The sequence below is a fragment of the Trichoplusia ni genome, chromosome 20 (assembly GCF_003590095.1).
Source record: "Trichoplusia ni isolate ovarian cell line Hi5 chromosome 20, tn1, whole genome shotgun sequence".
Lineage (NCBI taxonomy): Eukaryota > Metazoa > Arthropoda > Insecta > Lepidoptera > Noctuidae > Trichoplusia > Trichoplusia ni.
The window spans coordinates 3,672,236-3,692,252 of NC_039497.1; the positions used below are offsets into that span (position 1 = coordinate 3,672,236).

At 42.4% G+C, this 20,017-nt stretch overlaps 2 protein-coding genes across 2 annotated transcripts; both read left to right on the forward strand.

Moving 5' to 3' along the window:
• The first annotated feature begins 685 nt into the window (after positions 1–685).
• On the forward strand, positions 686–18,426 carry LOC113503915 (microtubule-associated protein futsch). The gene is made up of 13 exons (XM_026886060.1): positions 686–1,253; positions 5,234–5,418; positions 5,568–6,383; positions 6,494–11,649; positions 11,726–11,962; positions 12,264–12,459; positions 14,597–14,820; positions 15,396–15,611; positions 15,703–15,869; positions 15,954–16,245; positions 16,535–16,720; positions 17,654–17,767; positions 18,109–18,426. Exons 1-13 carry the CDS (start codon positions 1,249–1,251, stop codon positions 18,328–18,330), a joined length of 8,016 nt encoding a protein of 2,671 aa, XP_026741861.1. The 5' UTR covers positions 686–1,248; the 3' UTR covers positions 18,331–18,426.
• Positions 18,336–20,006, forward strand: LOC113503916 (histone-lysine N-methyltransferase 2D-like). The gene has a single exon (XM_026886061.1). The coding sequence runs from the start codon at positions 18,359–18,361 to the stop codon at positions 19,865–19,867; it is 1,509 nt and encodes a 502-aa protein (XP_026741862.1). The 5' UTR covers positions 18,336–18,358; the 3' UTR covers positions 19,868–20,006.
• The last annotated feature ends 11 nt before the right edge of the window (positions 20,007–20,017 follow it).

Consider the following 20,017-nt stretch of genomic DNA (forward strand, 5'->3'; position numbering starts at 1 on the left):
TGTTTTGCCCTAATAGTTATGAGATGATTTAAAATACGTAATTTCATATTCTTTTCAAAGCCGCATTAGTGGCGTGATGCCCAATAAATCTCATTCCATTTTTTCGTCAAAAAGAAAATGACGAATTTATTGTACAACCTTCATCCTATTTTGAAACCTCCTAAAGTGGAAAAAATAGTTCGTATTCATCGTCGAAGTTTAAAAAAAAACTGTTTGGTCCAGTTAGTACTTTCGGTGCTTGATGCTTTTGGGGAAGTTAATAAAGTAAAAAATACTATATTAAAAAATCTAATTCATATTGTTTGCTAAGACATAACGCAAACAATTGTGAATCCCCAAATGTTGGGCGCATGCAGGGTTCGAACTCGCAGCACGTGTTACGAATTTACTAACACCACTTGGCCATTGGTGCAGTCTGCTTTTAAATTTGCATTAAAGAATCTTGTTCATTGATTTCTGATAAGTGAAATAAGTAAAAACTTTGATAAAATATGTTTACCACAAATACCTTTAAAATACTGCTCAAACATACGTACAAATTTCCCTTGAGATCAAAAACTGCAAAGTTCTGACGTTAATATTAAAAATCTATGACCTACGAGACCTAACTCGCGCACGTAGCATTATCGATGCTCGTAATATAAAATGTTCCTTTCATAGGCGAAATGAGACGCTGATTGATTTAACGTTAATATGATAAAATTTGTCAAAAGACTTGAAAAAAAAACATTCATGTTATAGTAATTTTGTCAGTAAAGTTCCTACCATTGGCAAAAAAAAAATCGAAAGCTTCACAAATATTTGTATCATATTCGTAAATCTGTGTAGCCGAGCTAAAAAAATCGTAAAACAGTCACCATAAAAAAATCACCTTCGCATTCCTAAACCGTCTAAAAAGTAATTTGGCATTATAATATCACTTAGCAACTATACAAATCCCAGGCAGCCTGCATAGGACTAGGGGGCCCTATGTGCATTGTATGTACATAATAGAGGGTCCGAGGGGTGAGCCCCACCCTGCCGGTCTGATCCCCCACGCTACCCCTCCCCCCGTTCCCCTTGTAAGCGTCTCTATAAAGGGGGCCCCCGCGCCGCTAGCCGCCCAGTTTCATCTTCGCCGCGGTACCGAACAGTCATTGGTAATTCGCTCCGTCCACCAGTATGAGTCCCCGGGGCTCCACTTGGTTGAGAATTATTTAGAATCAGTGTTTTGAAAACTTAGTTGAATTCCTGTTTCACTCCATCAGGATGCGGTAAGATTTCGACAATTATTAACATATTTTTTTAACATTTAAACTCAAACGGGACTTCAATAAAAATCGGAGACTTTAATTGTTCTCGGAAGATATTACATTTTATAATCAACAATTTTTTTTTTACGGATAAACCAACCATCTGTATATCTGTCTAGTTTAAACTTTTGAATTATTCAGATATCTTTGTAAATTGCGAGTATTTTCATTCTGAACAATCCTTAATTTTTCTTTTCTTTTATTTCTTCTTTAATTAATTTGTCATCGGAAGTGCAAGTTCTTTTTTAGTTTTCACGAATAGGTACCTAGTTTCTAGGACTCTGACGAATTTAGAACAAAACATTGTAATAGTTTTTTTTTATTGAACTATTGCATTTCACTTTTTACAGAAAAAAAGTATTTCTTTAATCAATTAGTTTACGATCTTCTATTTAAAAACAAAGCATTTGATAAAATAATCAGGTTTTTTTATCTTGACTTGCGAAAAATGAATCAATTCGCTTGTTAAGATAAATTTCATCCAAAACTATTGAAATCTATCTTGTCCTTTGAAGATTTATTGCCTAATGACAAAAAGTGAAACGAGCAATAAACATTACTAATTCTAAAAGTTTAAAACAATGCGAGAGTGTTAGCTCAAAGAATGGCTAGGGTAAGCACGTGGATCCGGAGGGTGTTGTTACGCGAACATTTATTAGTACTACGCACAAAGAAAATGAGTAATGACGTAGTCTGCCCATCTATTTGCCCCTGCACCATGAGTACCTTAGTATATCTATTCACATAGAATTCGCCGACCCCTTGCATCTCCCCCTCTCTGGCACATAGATACTATAGCTATAGGGACAGACAGCCTCCCGTCTAGACGGCACGACCCTCCCTTCGCAACCTTTTTTGACAGGGGAGGCTTAACTCATGTTTATCAACCCAACATTCCCTTTGATTTCGACAGTCTACCTGACTTCACCCCCTGGTTGTGTATACCTATATTAAATAGGCATGATGCCTCCCGTCTAGCCATATCGATCGGGGGTTTAATTTGATGCGCGTACATTCTTTGTGCGCGGATTCGGGGGATGGGGCCAGACGGTGGCCGCGGGTGGGACTAATTGAATCCTGTATTGGGTTTGAAGCTTTACCTTTGATGTAGACCGTCTGTTTGCAGTCCCCTATTTTCATACAAACCTATGTAGGTGCTTTAGTTACTGCCTTCCGTCTAGACGCATTGATTTTCGGGAAGGGTGCCTTTTCTGCAGCATGCTCACTCGGGCGTTTTAAATTTCAACTTCAAAGATGTCAGCTTATTGAATTAGATTTAAAGAAGGGGGAACCTTGTTTTATTAGCATTGCCGGTTTGTACTTGTTTAGTTCTTGATGGAGTTTCATATAAACTTGAACGAGGACAAAGGACTTAAAAGAAATATCGTTGAATTGATACATCAATAAAAATAATGGTTAGTTACTAATCATTTGCAGAAGAATTGCAATCAATATTCTATGGACGAGCTACTAAATAATTTGGTCTTTAATAAGGGTGTTACGACCTTTTATAGGTATAGTTCGGATATAAATGAACTTTTTTTTATATTCTAAAAGTAATTAATGATTATTCATTTTCAATTAGCTATTTTTATAATTATTCAAGTATTTATATCTCATTGATAATTATATTATATTCGATGTTCCATACATACTCTAATGAAAGACATACATTATAATGAGGGTCATTGAAAAACGTTTCTTTAAACTTGAGCTTTGTTCAACATACCCCCCGCAACCTCACGCACAGACGCAACTCCTGCGCCACTCCACTTGCGCGTGCGCCGCTTTGGGATTACTGATAGTTCACAATAGTTATTAAGTAATGAAAATTAAAATTAATTTTCTATTGTAATATTTTATAATTTATTTTATACAAGAAAATTAAAAAAAATATATTGATTTTTTAATAAAAAATCTTTTGACACAATCAAAGTCAAAAATATTTTAAAACCTAATGGTACAGTAACGTGACGCCATGTTCGCCCAGTTATCTCATAGTCGCGGTATATAGGAGGGTGGTGGAGGGGGGCACTTGCGCCCGCGCAGCTTCAAAGGTGCTAGTGTGGGGGTAGTTTATCGAGTTAACTGTTGTTATTAGGAATTAATGAACAACTTCAATAAGCTAATAACAATTAATTATCATTGTTAATAGAAATATTTTTTTGCTTTATTGAATTAACAATGAAAATTGTTACTAATAAATAAATTTTACAACATTTTATGAATTACGTAACAGCTTTTATAAATTAATAACAATTAAATAAATAAATAAATAACAATTACAATTATTGATTTTAAATTAATTTTACAAAATTAACGAATTACGTAACAGCTTTAACAAATGAATAATAATTAAATAAATAAATAACAATAACAATTATTTATTTTAAATTAGCTTTTCGAAATGTAGTGAATTACTTTACAGCTTTAATAAATTAATAACAATTACAATTATTTGTTCAAAATTAATTATAAAAAAATATGTAATTACGTAACAGTCTTATTGAATTGACAATGACAATTGTTAATAACAAATTAATTTTACAAAATTGAATGAATTACGTAACAGCTTTAATAAATAAATAACAATTACAATTATTTATAATAAATTAATTTTTCAAAATTTTATGAATTACGTAACAGCTTTAATAAATAAATAACAATAACAGTTATTTATTTTAAATTCATTTTATATATTACGGAATAACGTAAAAATTTTAATAAATTAATTACAATTATAATTTTCATTACAAAAAAAAAATCAAGAGTACTTGCTTACTATTTACAATAATAACATTTTGTAGTCGAGCATGGTATTACTTCATTTTTTTTGTTATTTCTAGGGTGTCCTCCCGTACGCGGACATCGGTGTGGCTTAATGGGGTATATCACATTACAGCAGTTGCTCTTGCGATTGTTATATACATAATTGATAAGTTATGTTTTATGTGTATATGAGTAGTGTAATTGGTTTTTACCGTTCTATTCTATTCAATAAATAAATAAATAATTAGAATGGTTGGCGATTGTTTTAATTCTTTTGTTCTGTCAGACAATTTCATTTTGCTGTGCAGTTGCCTCCATTGCTGAGCTGAGTTAAAACATTTACTAAGGCTTGTAATCAAATGCGAAAAAATGTCCACCTAACTTTAATTACTTTTGTCAAAAATACTTAGGCCTTGGTTGACGGAATGCATATGCGGATAGTTAAAATGAAATGAACTAAATGCAGTTGGAATTAGCACGTAAGACGCAGGCCGTTACTCTAAAATTTTGGTGTTTAAACGTAGGGATTATACAAGAAATATCAATGTGCAAGAAAGAAACAGGAAGTCTGGAATAATATTTTATTAAGCTTTTTGTAACTACCTTCTAAACGATTTGCTATACAATCTTCGCCGAGGTTATTATCTCAGACCTAAAGAATACTTCAAGTTTTACTAGGGTGAGTGCCCGAGGGGTCTTTTACTTGAGCCAAATTTCTTCATAACGAGTACTAGACCGTGGCACGGGTTCTATTCAAAGCCACCAGGGACAAATTAGGGAGGCGATATAAAAAGTATAACGATAGAAGTCTTTTTAAAGTTTCGGTTCAAGTATTTCGTAGCATCTGATAAAAAATTGTTTCTTAGTATTTCATACCGTTTTGTGCACATTAATATTTGTAGGATTGAATAACGCTCGACTCGTGCTCGCTATGGACATTTCCAGTTTTTTAGATAGATTGATGCTTCCTAAACTTAGTAAATTTATCCATTTGATTATGCCCTTGCTAATGTGTACATTTTGCCTTTGCGGTTTTCTAAATAAATATATTTCGCGAAATGAATGTTATGTTTGTTTTGGACAAATATTTTTCAAAAAGAACATAGTAAATAATGGTCATCGTTAAAATAGTGCGTAGTCGTTGCCAGTTCTAATTGTGGATATTATTCCAGACCCCGTTCTCGTCGCGTGTTGGCCCAGCGCAAGTTCGCACAGAACGCCTACGTCCCGCCGAGCACGGCACCCGCGCCTCCTGCCAACGGCGACCGTCGAGACAACAATCCCGAGGAACGCGGCAACATCATCGTCAGACACCAAGTGGGGCCCACGGAATTGGTCGACTTCATATCACATCAAGGTAAGTGCTAAATCCATTTACAGGGCAACCAAATTTTAGATGTAATCTATTATAGATGTTATATCTGTTAGTTTTATATGAAAACGTCCCGAAGCGGTATTCGGTACATACTGTGTGTAATATAACATCTTTCTTTCTTTTTTACCCAGCATTAGAATCACATCATCACACAAATTTACAGCCACGTGTTATAATACCCAGGCTAGACGATCTCATACTAAAAAGTACAACTATACGAATTAAGACTAGAAGATCAGAGCTTACTAGAAACCGAGAGCTTGCCAGAAGTAGAGAAGTAGATAGACATACACACAATGACAGGACCGGGGAAACTAATAGGAGAGAAAGAGAAACGACCAACACAGAGACTACAAACAACAACACCGGTAGAAACAAAGAAAGTAACAAAAATAAATCTGTTACTTTTAGCAAAGATATTATTAAGAACAAAAATAATTCCCGGCCAAGCGACGGCGTTACTACATATGTAGTTAGAAAAGATTTAAATACCGACAAAGAAGTAAAAAAGAAAGATGCCAAAACAAGACCGATTGATAAGAATAAGAAAAGTCATGCGCCTCAAGAGAAGCCGAAACCGGAGAAGCCACTGCTATCACAGAAGTCCAAGGCGACCAAACCCGTGCATGTCATGTCACTACGGTCAAAACGACAAAGCAAACACGAGTTCAAGAAGAAAAATGCGGTGAGCCGCGTTACTACAAGGCTAGCGGCGGCCAAGCGTCACATCGCCAGTGTGCTACAGGGCCCGAGCAAATCCGGAAAGAAGAGCAACGATGTGGCTAAATCATCGATGCGTACCTACACTCCCCAGCCCTCTTCAGAGTTCTCCCTCGAGGATAACAGGCCCCTGACTTACTTCGCCAAGAACAGCACTCCGAAGCGGGTGCCAGCCACTTCGCCTGCAACCCGCGTCGCAATAGTAACTCCCTACAATGCAGCAGCAGGTATGTGTTATTTTAAGATTTTTATAACTGTCTTTTAATAGCAAAAAATGTCTTCAATTTAAATCACGATAGGTGTTGTAGGTTCTCTCATATCTGTTTATCTCTTTTAGAACCAGAAGCTGGTCCAAGTGGAATAAGTAAAAAGAAAAATAAGACACGATCTTCTAAAACTAAAAGCAACCCATATGTATTAATACCCAATATCACTCCGCGTCCGGTGTCTGATGCAGTGGCAGGAACTGAAAAGCAACCGGATACTAATAGTGCTGCGAAGGCATTCTACAGCGAACCTAATATTTATCGTTGGATGAACAGCTCCTTAGACGATGAACAAAAATCGAAACCGAGTAAGAGCAAACCTAAACGTTGGTCTTCGGTAGAGTTTTCGTGCCCTGCTCTGCTATGGCACACCGTCAAGGAGCTTAACAACGCCGAAAAAGCTCAGCTTGAATCTCGCTGCTTCAATTGCAAATCCTGCAGCAGAATCGCAAAGCTCATGAGGATATCTGCAACTCTGTTATCTCATAAGTTTGTTGTATCTGATGATGGAGATCAAACCCCTGATCCTAATAAACAGGACGATAATGTATCAACCGACGGAACTATTTACATGGAGATGCTACCAAAAATGCCAAGCTCAATGATGAAAATACGAACCCATAATGTTCATGGCAAAAAGTTACTTTCGACTTCTATGATACCAAGGTCAGAGGCACGACAGACCACGGATATATCGTTAGAAGAGCAAGAGGTTCTGCTCGATCGACTAAATGAAACATTAACTGCAAGTGCACAGGCTGCTGAAAGTTCCGGCAGAGTGGTTATGGAATCAGACTGGGAAACAGACTGTTCGGCGGATGATCCTCCTCCAAAACGCAATTTTAATACGAAGCGACAGCGCCGCCAATCAGTGTGCGCTGAACTGGTCACGAAGGAACGGCCGAAAAGACAACAGCGCAAGTCACAGCGCGCTGAACTGATATCGCAAGAAAGCCCAAGACGCCAACGCCGTGAATCGGTGGGTCCTGAAAAGGCCACGGAAGAGCAGCCGAAGAGACAACGGCGACGTTCAGCTTGTGCTGATAAAGTCACTGAGGAGCAGCCAAAGAGACAACGGCGACGCTCAGCTTGCGCTGAGAAATCCCTTGAACAGCAACCGAAGAGACCACGCCGGGGCTCGACTTGCGCTGAGAAAGCCCTTGAAGAGCAACCGAAGAGATCACGCCGGGGCTCGACTTGCGCTGAGAAAGCCCTTGAGGAGCAACCGAAGAGATCACGCCGGGGCTCGACTTGCGCTGAGAAAGCCCTTGAGGAGCAACAAAAGAGACCACGCCGGGGCTCGACTTGCGCTGAGAAAGCCCTTGAGGAGCAACAGAAGAGACCACGCCGCGGCTCGACTTGCGCTGAGAAAGCCCTTGAGGAGCAACCGAAGAGATCACGCCGGGGCTCGACTTGCGCTGAGAAAGCCCCTGAGGAGCAACAGAAGAGACCACGCCGGGGCTCGACTTGCGCTGAGAAAGCCCTTGAGGAGCAACCGAAGAGATTACGCCGCGGCTCGACGTCGTATACAGAAAAAGCCACCGATAGGTTGCCGAAAAGACAAAGGCGCGATTCAGTGTATCATGATGTGGCTATACAGGACGAAACGACCCTAGAGAAGGACAACTCAATGAGCATAAAACAATCCACGGCTGGTCTGCCGAGAAGACAGCGGCGCTACTCGGTGTACCCTGATGTGGCTACACGCGACGAAGCGAATATTGAGGAGGACAATTCAATGAGCGTTAAACAGTCCACGGCTGGTGTGCCGAGAAGAAAGCGGCGCGACTCGGTGTACCCTGATGTGGCTACACGCGACGGAGCGAATCTTGAGGAGGACAATTCAATGAGCGTTAAAAAGTCCATGGCTGGTGTGCCAAGAAAGCGGCGCGACTCGGTGTACCCTGATGTGGCTACACGCGACGAAGCGAATCTTGAGAAGGACAACTCAATGAGCGTTAAACAGTCCATGGCTGGTGTGCCGAGAAAACAGCGGCGCGACTCGGTGTACCCTGATGAGGCTGCACAAGACGAAGCGAGTCTGGAGGAAGACAACGAGACGAGCGTTAAACAAGCCACGGCAGGTCAGCCGCGAAGGCAGCGGCGCGACTCGGTGTACCCTGATGAGGCTACACGTGACGAAGCGAGTCTTGAGGAGGACAACTCAATGAGCGTTAAAGAGTCCACTTCTGGTGTGCCGAGAAAACAGCGGCGCGACTCGGTGTACCCTGATGAGGCTGCACAAGACGAAGCGAGTCTAGACGAGGATAATTCAATGAGCATTAAACAGCCCATGGCTGGTGTGCCGAGAAAACAGCGGCGCGACTCGGTGTACCCTGATGAGGCTGCACAAGACGAAGCGAGTCTTGAGGAGGACAACTCAATGAGTGTTAAACAGTCCACGGCTGGTGTGCCGACAAAACAGCGGCGCGACTCGGTGTACCCTGATGAGGCTGCACAAGACGAAGCGAGTCTGGACGAGGACAATTCAATGAGCGTTAAACAGTCCATGGCTGGTGTGCCGAGAAAACAGCGGCGCGACTCGGTGTACCCTGATGAGGCTGCACAAGACGAAGCGAGTCTAGACGAGGATAATTCAATGAGCATTAAACAGTCCATGGCTGGTGTGCCGAGAAAACAGCGGCGCGACTCGGTGTACCCTGATGAGGCTGCACAAGACGAAGCGAGTCTTGAGGAGGACAACTCAATGAGTGTTAAACAGTCCACGGCTGGTGTGCCGACAAAACAGCAGCGCGACTCGGTGTACCCTGATGAGGCTGCACAAGACGAAGCGAGTCTGGAGGAGGACAACTCGACGAGCGTTAAACAAGCCACGGCAGGTCTGCCGAGAAGGCAGCGGCGCGACTCGGTGTACCCTGATGAGGCTACTCGTGACGAAGCGAGTCTTGAGGAGGACAACTCATTGAGCGTTAAACAGTCCACTTCTGGTGTGCCGAGAAAACAGCGGCGCGACTCGGTGTACCCTGATGAGGCTGCACAAGACGAAGCGAGTCTCGAGGAGGACAACTCGACGAGCGTTAAACAAGCCACGGCAGGTCTGCCGAGAAGGCAGCGGTGCGACTTGGTATACCCTGATGAGACTGCACAAGACGAAGCGAGTCTCGAGGAGGACAACTCGACGAGCGTTAAACAAGCCATGGCTGGTGTGCCGAGAAAACAGCGGCGCGACTCGGTATACGCTGATGAGGCTGCACAAGACGAAGCGAGTCTGGAGGAGGACAACTCGACGAGCGTTAAACAAGCCACGGCTGGTCTGCCGAGAAAGCAGCGGTGCGACTCGGTGTACCCTGATGAGGCTGCACAAGACGAAGCGAGTCTGGACGAGGACAATTCAATGAGCGTTAAACTGTCCATGGCTGGTGTGCCGAGAAAACAGCGGCGCGACTCGGTGTACCCTGATGAGGCTGCACAAGACGAAGCGAGTCTGGAGGAAGACAACGAGACGAGCGTTAAACAAGCCACGGCAGGTCAGCCGCGAAGGCAGCGGTGCGACTCGGTGTACCCTGATGAGGCTACACGTGACGAAGCGAGTCTTGAGGAGGACAACTCAATGAGCGTTAAAGAGTCCACTTCTGGTGTGCCGAGAAAACAGCGGGGCGACTCTGTGTACCCTGATGAGGCTGCACAAGACGAAGCGAGTCTAGACGAGGATAATTCAATGAGCATTAAACAGTCCATGGCTGGTGTGCCTAGAAAACAGCGGCGCGACTCGGTGTACCCTGATGAGGCTGCACAAGACGAAGCGGGTCTTGAGGAGGACAACTCAATGAGTGTTAAACAGTCCACGGCTGGTGTGCCGACAAAACAGCGGCGCGACTCGGTGTACCCTGATGAGGCTGCACAAGACGAAGCGAGTCTGGACGAGGACAATTCAATGAGCGTTAAACAGTCCATGGCTGGTGTGCCGAGAAAACAGCGGCGTGACTCGGTGTACCCTGATGAGGCTGCACAAGACGAAGCGAGTCTTGAGGAGGACAACTCAATAAGTGTTAAACAGTCCACGGCTGGTGTGCCGACAAAACAGCGGCGCGACTCGGTGTACCCTGATGAGGCTGCACAAGACGAAGCGAGTCTGGAGGAGGACAACTCGACGAGCGTTAAACAAGCCACGGCAGGTCTGCCGAGAAGGCAGCGGCGCGACTCGGTGTACCCTGATGAGGCTACTCGTGACGAAGCGAGTCTTGAGGAGGACAACTCATTGAGCGTTAAACAATCCACTTCTGGTGTGCCGAGAAAACAGCGGCGCGACTCGGTGTACCCTGATGAGGCTGCACAAGACGAAGCGAGTCTAGACGAGGACAACTCGACGAGCGTTAAACAAGCCATGGCAGGTCTGCCGAGATGGCAGTGGTGCGACTCGGTGTACCCTGATGAGGCTGCACAAGACGAAGCGAGTCTGGACGAGGACAATTCAATGAATGTACCCAAACGAGATGAATGCAACACCGGGTCCGAGGAAATGCTCATGACTGAGCAATTAGCACAACAAAGCTTTGAGTCAGAAAATAGCAGTGAGGTTGAAGACGTGAAAGTCAAAATCGATGATCCTGACGAGATTAGTGTGTCTCCCGAGAGAGTTCAGATGACAACACAGACTACTCAAAGTGACCAAAACGAAACTCTTCTACGCGAAAAACCAGAAGCGACGAGCGGCGAGGAACACAACCAACAAGTAGAAGCAGAAGTGGGTCAATCAATCAAAGAAGAGCAGACTGAGGATGAAGCTACGATACGTCGTGATATATACAACCTGTTGCGTAAAATGCCGCCGCCAAAACTCGCCCGTATCCCATTACATGCTGTATTCAGGCCGCCAGACGGATTCAGCCCGGCTCTGGTATTCGGTCCACCTGAAATCCCAGAAGATTCATTGAGGCCAACAGAGACAATCAAGCCGGAAGAAACAGATACGTCACGCGAGCCAGTAGCAACACCCACCTCGTCGCCGTCTAACTTCACTTTAAGGTTTGACGATACACCTGATCCTACTTCTTCGGAGGCAGAAGCCCGCTTGATGGCTGAAGTGGATGCACAGGCGAAAGCACTGGAGAAAGAGCAGGACGCTAAAGATAACGGGAGCAATGACCAAGACAAGGGCCACTCGTCATCGACCGACCCTCACGCAACCAGCGGATTCCCCAGTAGTGCTGATAGTGCACAAATTGTCGAAGCCCCCGTGTTCCGACCCACAAAAGAAGAATTCGATGTAAGTATTCCTGACCTAAAATAAATGTGATGTGTGATGTATAAAATTAACTTACGTTTAATTATTTATTTCTCAGGATCCTCTGGAATATTTCGAAAAAATACTATCTATTGCCTTTAAATATGGCATATGCAAGGTTATTCCACCAGAGGGCTGGAAACCCAAATGTAAGATCAATGAGGAGATTCGTTTTGACGTCAGTAACCAGTATATATCCCGGCTGTACTGTCGCTGGGGCCCAGCGTCAAGAGAGTTGAGCGCTCTCAAGCTATGCCTGCAGCTACAAAACGTGAACGTCACTCGCCCACCATTGGTGAGTTAACTCTTATGTAGTCAGCAGCGCCAGAAACTTTAAACATAATAATAAGCGTGAGGTTCTTGTCGACCAAATCTTTTTTATTTTACTTTTACAAATGACTAAAACCTCGGATTATTTAGAATCTGCTTATCTGTATCCGAAATTACAGAATCGTCTCATGCCTGGTTCAATTTCGCTAAACAGTAGTTTTCGAATTCATTCAGTACTTTTGCTAGATGATTGTCTAAAAGGCTTTACTATCAATTATTCTATAGATCCCACAACTGCAAACTGTGATGCTATATATATTTTGTAGGTCGACGGAGTTGAAGTGAACCTACCGAAGTTGTACCATCTCGTCCAAAGGCACGGTGGTCTCGAGAATGTGATAAACAAGAAGCGTTGGGGCAAAGTAGCCGAAGAAATGAAGTTAAACAAGACTGCGGCTATTGAAAGGAAACTCGATCACATTTACGTGAAGTATCTGCTGCCCTACGCGACGCTTGATCATCGTAAGTAGTTTCATTTATTTTAAAGCCGCGTTTATACCGGAACTTTGGTTAGCTAAGATCTGCGTGTGATACCGACTCTTTTGTATTTCCATACGTATTTCACTAGCCGCTAGGCATAATCCATGATTGTATGTAGAATATACTTAAAAAAAACAGGGTAGTCCGTCAGACAGATTTTCAATAAATATTGGATTTTATTTCATAAAAAATGAAGGGAATACGTGAAGTGAAATAAAATCTCGTGTGACGTCACTTACTACTAAGGGTTTTACTAGCAAGTGTTGTTACTAGCCCGCCCCATCATACATTCCATCAACTTAAGTGCTTTTAATCTGCCTAGGTTTTTAATGATGTGTTAAAATGAATTATTGGAAAACCTGTCTGATGGACTACGCATTTTCATTTACCGACATCTAAATCTAAACTAATATTATAAAGAGGAAAGATTTGATTGTTTGTTTGTTTGTTTGACACGAATAAGCTTCAAAACTACTGGACCGATTTGAAAAATTCTTTCACCATTGCGAAGCTACATTATCCCCGCTGAACGCAGGCTATAATTTGTTTTAAAAATGTTAGGGTTCCGAAAGAAAATTGCGATATTGTAACCCAAGGTGTCATAGCTAATCTATCTTTAACCACGCGGACGAAGTCGCGGGCAACTGCTAGTCACATATATGTATAATACCACTAGCTGACCCAGCAAACGTTGTTTGTATGTATTTTTAATACCACATTATACAAAAAATAAAAACAAACAATTTCTTTCAAAAAATTACATATTTTTTCTTAGTGTGAGCGACCCTTATCACTTAGGAGAATATTGTTGAAGAGCTATTTAACAAATAGCTCTCTTTTATTGCTCCAAACCAGGCGTACGAATATAAGGTGGGCACCTTATATTCGTATTCGGCTGTAGCTCTTACTCTTCCTTCTTTTAACTCTTCTAAACTCTCGCTATGTAACTTGATAGAAGTTCTATCACACAACAAATCTTTATATTTGATGTGTATTTGAGTGTTGTGCATTTTAAAGGCTAGGTAATAATCTTCTTGATTTGTGTTAAAAAAACTGTCGACTTATCAAGTTGTTGAAATTTTTGTTGAAATGTTAATTTATAATACATATGTTCGTCAGATCATCTGAAAATTTAAGCTCTGAACTTTATAGATTTGTATAAAATTATCAAAAGATGAATTTGTAAATATTATTTGTAAATATTTGTCGTATCGATGGTTTCACCTATTTCGTAGTCGACCAGACACTACTTTGTTCTATAGATGAAGAACATCAAGAAAGAAACCGATCAGAAACATTTTGCTTGTTTCTTATCATCCAAAAACTCAAAGGTTTTAAATTATTATCCAACTTTGAGTTTTTAGATCATAAGCGGCAACGCGCAGTCTTCGAAGAAAACCGAAACCAGAATACTCCCTACACGCCATCAAGAATATGAGGACAGCGATGACGCCGCCATTGTATCCTCATGGGATAAGGATTTAGGGTACAATGGCGGTCTTGTCGCTTAATCATAGCGCACAGTACAGGGACGAAGAAGGAAGAAAGAAGTCTTGGATGCTTTACACCGCTTGTCCACTCGGACGCCCCATAGCTCCATTTCCTTTATATTTCAAGAAGGGAATGGAGCTCATGGACTGCCCTGGTCGGACGCACTCGTCAAACATGCTAGGACAAGAACATTCGAGATATAAAATTCATTTCTTCATCGTTCATGTCATTTCATATGTGATTATCGTATACTATGTGGCATCGGATACTGAAACTGACTTTGAAGCGATGAATTATTGAATTGAGTACATTTTTGTCAAATTTAAAGTTAAAGAGAAAGCTTGATTTTTTTGCTTTATTTAATGAGTGTCGTTTCAGTATTCGTCTTATGAAAGTGTAATGTTGGTTTTTAAGTATTACTGAGGCTGGAGAACAGATAGACGGATTATAAGAGTATTTTTCTCTTGAAGCAGTTTAAATGAACTAGAAACGTCGATTAGCGTCAGCAAAAACGATTATATCTGCTTTAGCTGAAACAAAAACCATCTATCGTTATCTGGTCTCATCTAGTTTTAACTCGACTTGGTACTTTTCCTTATTTTATACAAGCCAAAAATATTGTCAACAGAGGAAAGGCAAGAGATAATGAAGAAGGTAGAAGTGGCTTGGTCTCACAAGAACCAGAAGTTACACGACAGAGCTCTGAACCCGCTGCACCGTCAGAAGCAGTTGCTCGGCGAGTCCGAGTCATCGGATGGTGAAACTGAAGACGAGGGCACTGCTGACGCTCTCGCCGACGCCGAGGACTGCGTCGTGTCTGGACAGTGCATGAACTTCTCCAAGTTTAAGAAGGTGAGCGTACAGTCAATATTTTACATAGATTGGTGATTGGGTACCCTTGTGGGTTCCGTCTTCCTCTCCACTTGTTTAGGTACCTAAAAACTGTTAACAATAAAAAAGATTACCAAATCCTTCATTTATTTAATGTATAAAAAGATTAGGTTCCTTATATCAAGATTGTTTACTTTTTTAAGTACTTTAACAAATGGAGTGAATAGTTGTATGTTGAACTTCATCGAAGGATTGAAGAAGGACTTGACAGCATAATGCCCGTCTTTCTCCTAGTTAGCCCCTGACACGAAACAAGACTGCTATATATGTGTCTGCTTTAAATGTCAACCCTCGCTGTAATAGCGCTTGAACGAATGAACTGATTTCGATGTGTTTTATTTTTTGGAACATATTTCATCTAAATCGGTTCAGCGGTTTCGATGTTATCAGCTCTTTATTTAGACACGGTTGCGCTTAGACTGTTTGAAACTTTAAGCTATTTATCAGCTGTTAATCAAAACTTGTCGGGGTTTCTTATTATGTGTTAAAGATAATGTATTCAATTTTCAAAAACTAAAACAGAATGTATTCTGTAGGTCGCTACGAACGCATATGAGACCTACATCGGCCCCGAACGTCCAGGCGCCGAGTCACCGTCCGTCGAGTCAATTGAAGATCGCTATTGGCGCATAGTAGTCATGGGCACTGAACATTTGTGCGTGAACACGGCGGCTATAGACACGGGCGAAGAGGGACACGGCTTTACCAAGAACAGGAATGAGGCGTACGGGCGACATCCGTGGAATCTTAAAGTAAGGATTTTCAGGCCAAGACTTCAAACTTCACACATATCATATGAACATTTTATCGAGATTCGGATGCTGATAGATATGTATTTTACAGATGTTCAGCCAAAACCGCAACAACATGCTGTGGTATTTAGGCCCTGTGCTGGGCATGACAGTCCCGACTCTACACTTGGCAATGGTATTCTCAACCAGTTGCTGGCATAAAGACCCGCACGCTTTACCTTGGACAGAGTACATGCACCGAGGAAAGGAAAGGATTTGGTAACTATGTAGTCTGAACTTATTCAAATGATTCTTGCACATCAGTCATTTATATACATACTAAATTATATAAATCCCACACAGGTACGGAATACCGGACGATCAGTCCGATAACTTCAGAAAAGCAGTAGAAACGCTCGCGCCGACGTCTTGCCAAAACAAATCGTTGTGGCTACCGACAGACATAGCGATGATCCCGCCTCAGATACTACGCGAACATAACGTGTCTCTAGCTCGCACCGTTCAGAACCCCGGCGAGTTCGTCATAGTCTTCCCCAAGGCCTACTCTTGTTCCATTAGTACTGGGTACACCGAATCTGAGAGTGTGTACTTCGCCCCCCGCTCGTGGGTTCAATACCTCGCTCAAGTCATTCAGGTATCAATACTGGGTCCTGTTGAGGCTGAACACCTCAACAGTTATTTTGTAAAATAATGAAATTGGTTGCTTCGGTCAATAAGAAAAGGTTGATCGCGGCAACCAGTTCATAAATTCGGCCATTCTGTCCTTTTTACGCATGATGCTTTCGATCGCTATTGATAATTGTTTTCAGCACGACGCTTCAGCTAACAAAGTTTATCTTCCCTTATAAATAATTTATTTTATTTCGTTGACTTGATTTCTGATTTTTCTTTTATTTTCAACTCCTTCATGTTGCTTGGTTCAGGAGACCCGTGAGAGCTGTGAACCCACGATGTTCTCTTTAGAAGAACTTCTCATCTTGATGTGTCAGGATCAAAAAACTGACATTGAAGTGCTCAAAATTGTCAAACCTACTTTAGAAAAAATTATCGACGACGAGCTCTCCTATCGCAGGCAGCTTGCTGCTAAGGGATTGAAATTTACGGACGAGGTATAATAAACTAACATTTTATTTAAGGCTTTTAATACACCTTTTATAGTATACATAGTTATTGTGCTTAAACATAAAAATCAAGACGACTCAAAACGACAATTTCATCAAATTGGCAACATAAAGAGCGCTCGGACAAGCTTTGGTGCGATTCCTGAACGCTCGTTCAAATATTGTTCTAGTATGCGAGGAATATACCAATTCTTGTCCGTGTACTCAGCAGAAGAAGAAGAAGAAAAAAAATCACAAAAATCTTTAAAAAATGTCTTAGGTTAAATTTTAAGGTGATTGTCATAAGTGAGACTCTTCTCACTATGATACTATATTATTTGTCTGTATTGTTCGTGTATGTATATTTGTTAGAATTATAAGTACTGTTTAAATTAGCTATCCCCTTTGTGACTCGACTAATTTAGTAATAGTATTGTAGTGTAACTATACTCATTCCCTTCCTGTATGAAGAGGACTTTACCTTGCAGTGGGACTGTACATAAGAATTATAGATACATTTAGCAAGTCACTATTCAAATTTTCGTTTCAACTAACAGTTGAAAGTTTTGCAGCTTCATCAGTAGATAATTCAAGCTTCAAATTCACTCTTGAAGCGAAACCTTATTCGTTTGCATATAGTTTATATACTAGAAGCTTGAGCACTTAAATCATTTAATTGACACTCCTGGGAATTTTGAAAATGCTTGTAAGGAACTCTTCCAAACTGGTAACACAGTTTGACTGTAGGTATCAGTCACTTACAGCCGTAATCAAGAACGACACTTGGCTACGAGAAACGTTCTAAAATGTCTATTCGTCACTCTATTTCATTTGACGATGAAAGAGACAGCAAATCACATGAGACGGTTAGCCCAGTGTCGTTGAACACGGCTGTAAGATTCGAATTTCTCCCTTTAGTTCCAAGCTTCTCTATTGTTACAGGACCATGCTACGCCGTCCACTTCCAAGGGTAAAGGTAGACGCCCCGCGACACCGTACAACGTTCGTGATCAAGACGAGTGTGAATATTGCAGAGCCACGATCTACCTCTCAAAGGTAATACTTTATAACTATAATAAGCTTTTCCCAACATGTAGTATTTTACATCAAACTGATTGTTGAACTGAAATTATTATGATAAATATTCCAGAATTTTCATACAACGCTATCTAGTCTCAAACTAAACAGTACTTGTATTATGAGTACTATACCACTGATTATTATACTCAATATTTCTAAATACATACATTGTATCGATAAATTACACCTACCACACAAATATTTGTCCTAGGTGGAATTAAACCCTTCAGTGTCGCTAACCACTAGCCCAATAGGCCAATCATTATATTGGTGCCTCGTAACAGTGTGGATAACGTTGAATTTTCCTTGTCAAACAGGTGCGTGGCCTTACCGAGAGGAGGTCTTCTGTGTGCTTAGAGCACGCTCTCCTGCTGCTCAACTCGAGCAAATACAAGGACGTGAATTTAGAAGAACTTGAAGTGCTGATTTACGTGAAGGACAAACAGCTACGTGAAGTCGTCGAAAGTGTCAACAGCCGCGTCCGCGACACGCCGTCGAGTTCGTCTTCGGAGTCAGACAATGAGTGCAGCTTCCCATAAAGTGAGTGAAGTCCCCCTTAATCTTAGCATGCAGGCCGCACACCAGCCACCCGTCTACAACCGCACCGACGACGACGAGAACGTCAACGTACAGATCCAACATATTGTAAACAGATTAGTTTTAAGCGATAGTGACGATAGCGATGAGTTCAGTTCAGGCGACGATGTTAATGCATATGGCCAGGCTGATTCAGATAGGCTCGATCAATACTTCGTGGAATGCCGATACCCTGTACTCATATTTATATACTACTCCGGTTGCTGGTGGCAAGTGAAGCGAATGGCCGACGATGTTGTCACGTTGCGACTCTTACGACCGCCCTACCCGATCCCTTACATGTACTCATACCCTCCGCCATATAGATACCTCGAAGATGGTGCTTTTGAACCAAACTTTCCGTTGTCGAATAATCAAGGGTTGAGTCCTGTTCCGCCTCCCATTGATTTAGAATTTCCGTCTCGTCCGCGTCCCGCTCAACCGGAGCCTTGTCAACCGCGACCCCCTCAACCGCGACCCTCTCAACCGCGACCCTCTCAACCGGGACCCTCTCAGGCGGGACCGTCTCAGGCGGGACCGTCTCAGGCGGGACCGTCTCAAGCGGGACCGTCTCAGGCGGGACCGTCTCAAGCGGGCCCTTCTGAACCGGGGCCATCTCAACCCGGACCATCTCAACCGAGGCCCCCTCGTCCAGACCCACCTCGACCGGAGCCTTATGAGCCACAACTCTGGCACTTTGACGGAGAAGACTTTGACGTAATGGTTATGGACCTCGACAATCTAGATCAGTTGGCTTTGCTTCAAGGCCCGTTACCTGTGCTCCAAGATCCACTACCTATACTCCAGGAACAAGTGCCAGTACTTCAGGAACCTCTTCCTTTATTCCAAGAACCACAGCAACAAATACTAGGGCTATCGCAGCAGCAGTTGCAGGCGATCCAGCAGCAGCAGCTGCTTGCACTACCGCAGCAACAAATGTTTGTTCTGCCCCAAAACCAATTCCAAGCATTAAGCCAACAACAAAATGAAATGCTGAGGCAACAGCAACAACTGCTAGCACAACAGCAACAAGAACTGCTGGCACAACAGCAACAACAACTGCTCTTACAACAGCAGCAAGAAATGCTAAGAGTGCAACAACAACAACAACTCCAAGCATTACCTCAGGAACAAATATTAACACTACCGCAATTCGTTGCCTTGATCCAACCACCATTACCCCAGCAGCCGCCGATGCCCCAACAGCCACCGGCACCCCAATTGCAACAGCTGCACCAATTGCAACAGTTACCACAGTATCTCCAACAGGCACCGCTGCCTCAAGGGCCACAGTTTCCCCAGCAACCTCAACTAGCCCAAGGGCTACAGTTTCCTCAACTTCCGCAGTTCCCCCAACTGCCGCCTATGCCGCAACTGCCGCAGATGCCCCAACAGCCACCGTTACCCCAACACCAGCCGTTACCGGGCTACGAAGCGGCTGGCTTTGCGCAATACGCCCCCGGTAACCATTACTACTACAATTATAATTATCCGCAATAATCAAATTGATTGGTACGCAAATCTTAACTCGTGAACCCTCTTCCATTACAGTGTCATTAATACGTTAAACTCGTTGCATGTACAATACTAAATTTTAAAGCGATATTGGGTACTTTTGATGTACCCCCTCCCCCTACCCCTACCCCCCCC

Excerpts from the sequence above, each read along its gene's own strand:
- LOC113503915 (XM_026886060.1), top strand. Across the intron at positions 11,963-12,263 it reads ACGTCACTCGCCCACCATTG|GTCGACGGAGTTGAAGTGAA; the intron begins GTGAGTTAACTC and ends TATATTTTGTAG. Across the intron at positions 17,768-18,108 it reads CCACGATCTACCTCTCAAAG|GTGCGTGGCCTTACCGAGAG; the intron begins GTAATACTTTAT and ends CTTGTCAAACAG.
- LOC113503916 (XM_026886061.1), top strand. The coding sequence starts at position 18,359 with ATGCAGGCCGCACACCAGCCACCCGTCTACAACCGCACCGACGACGAC.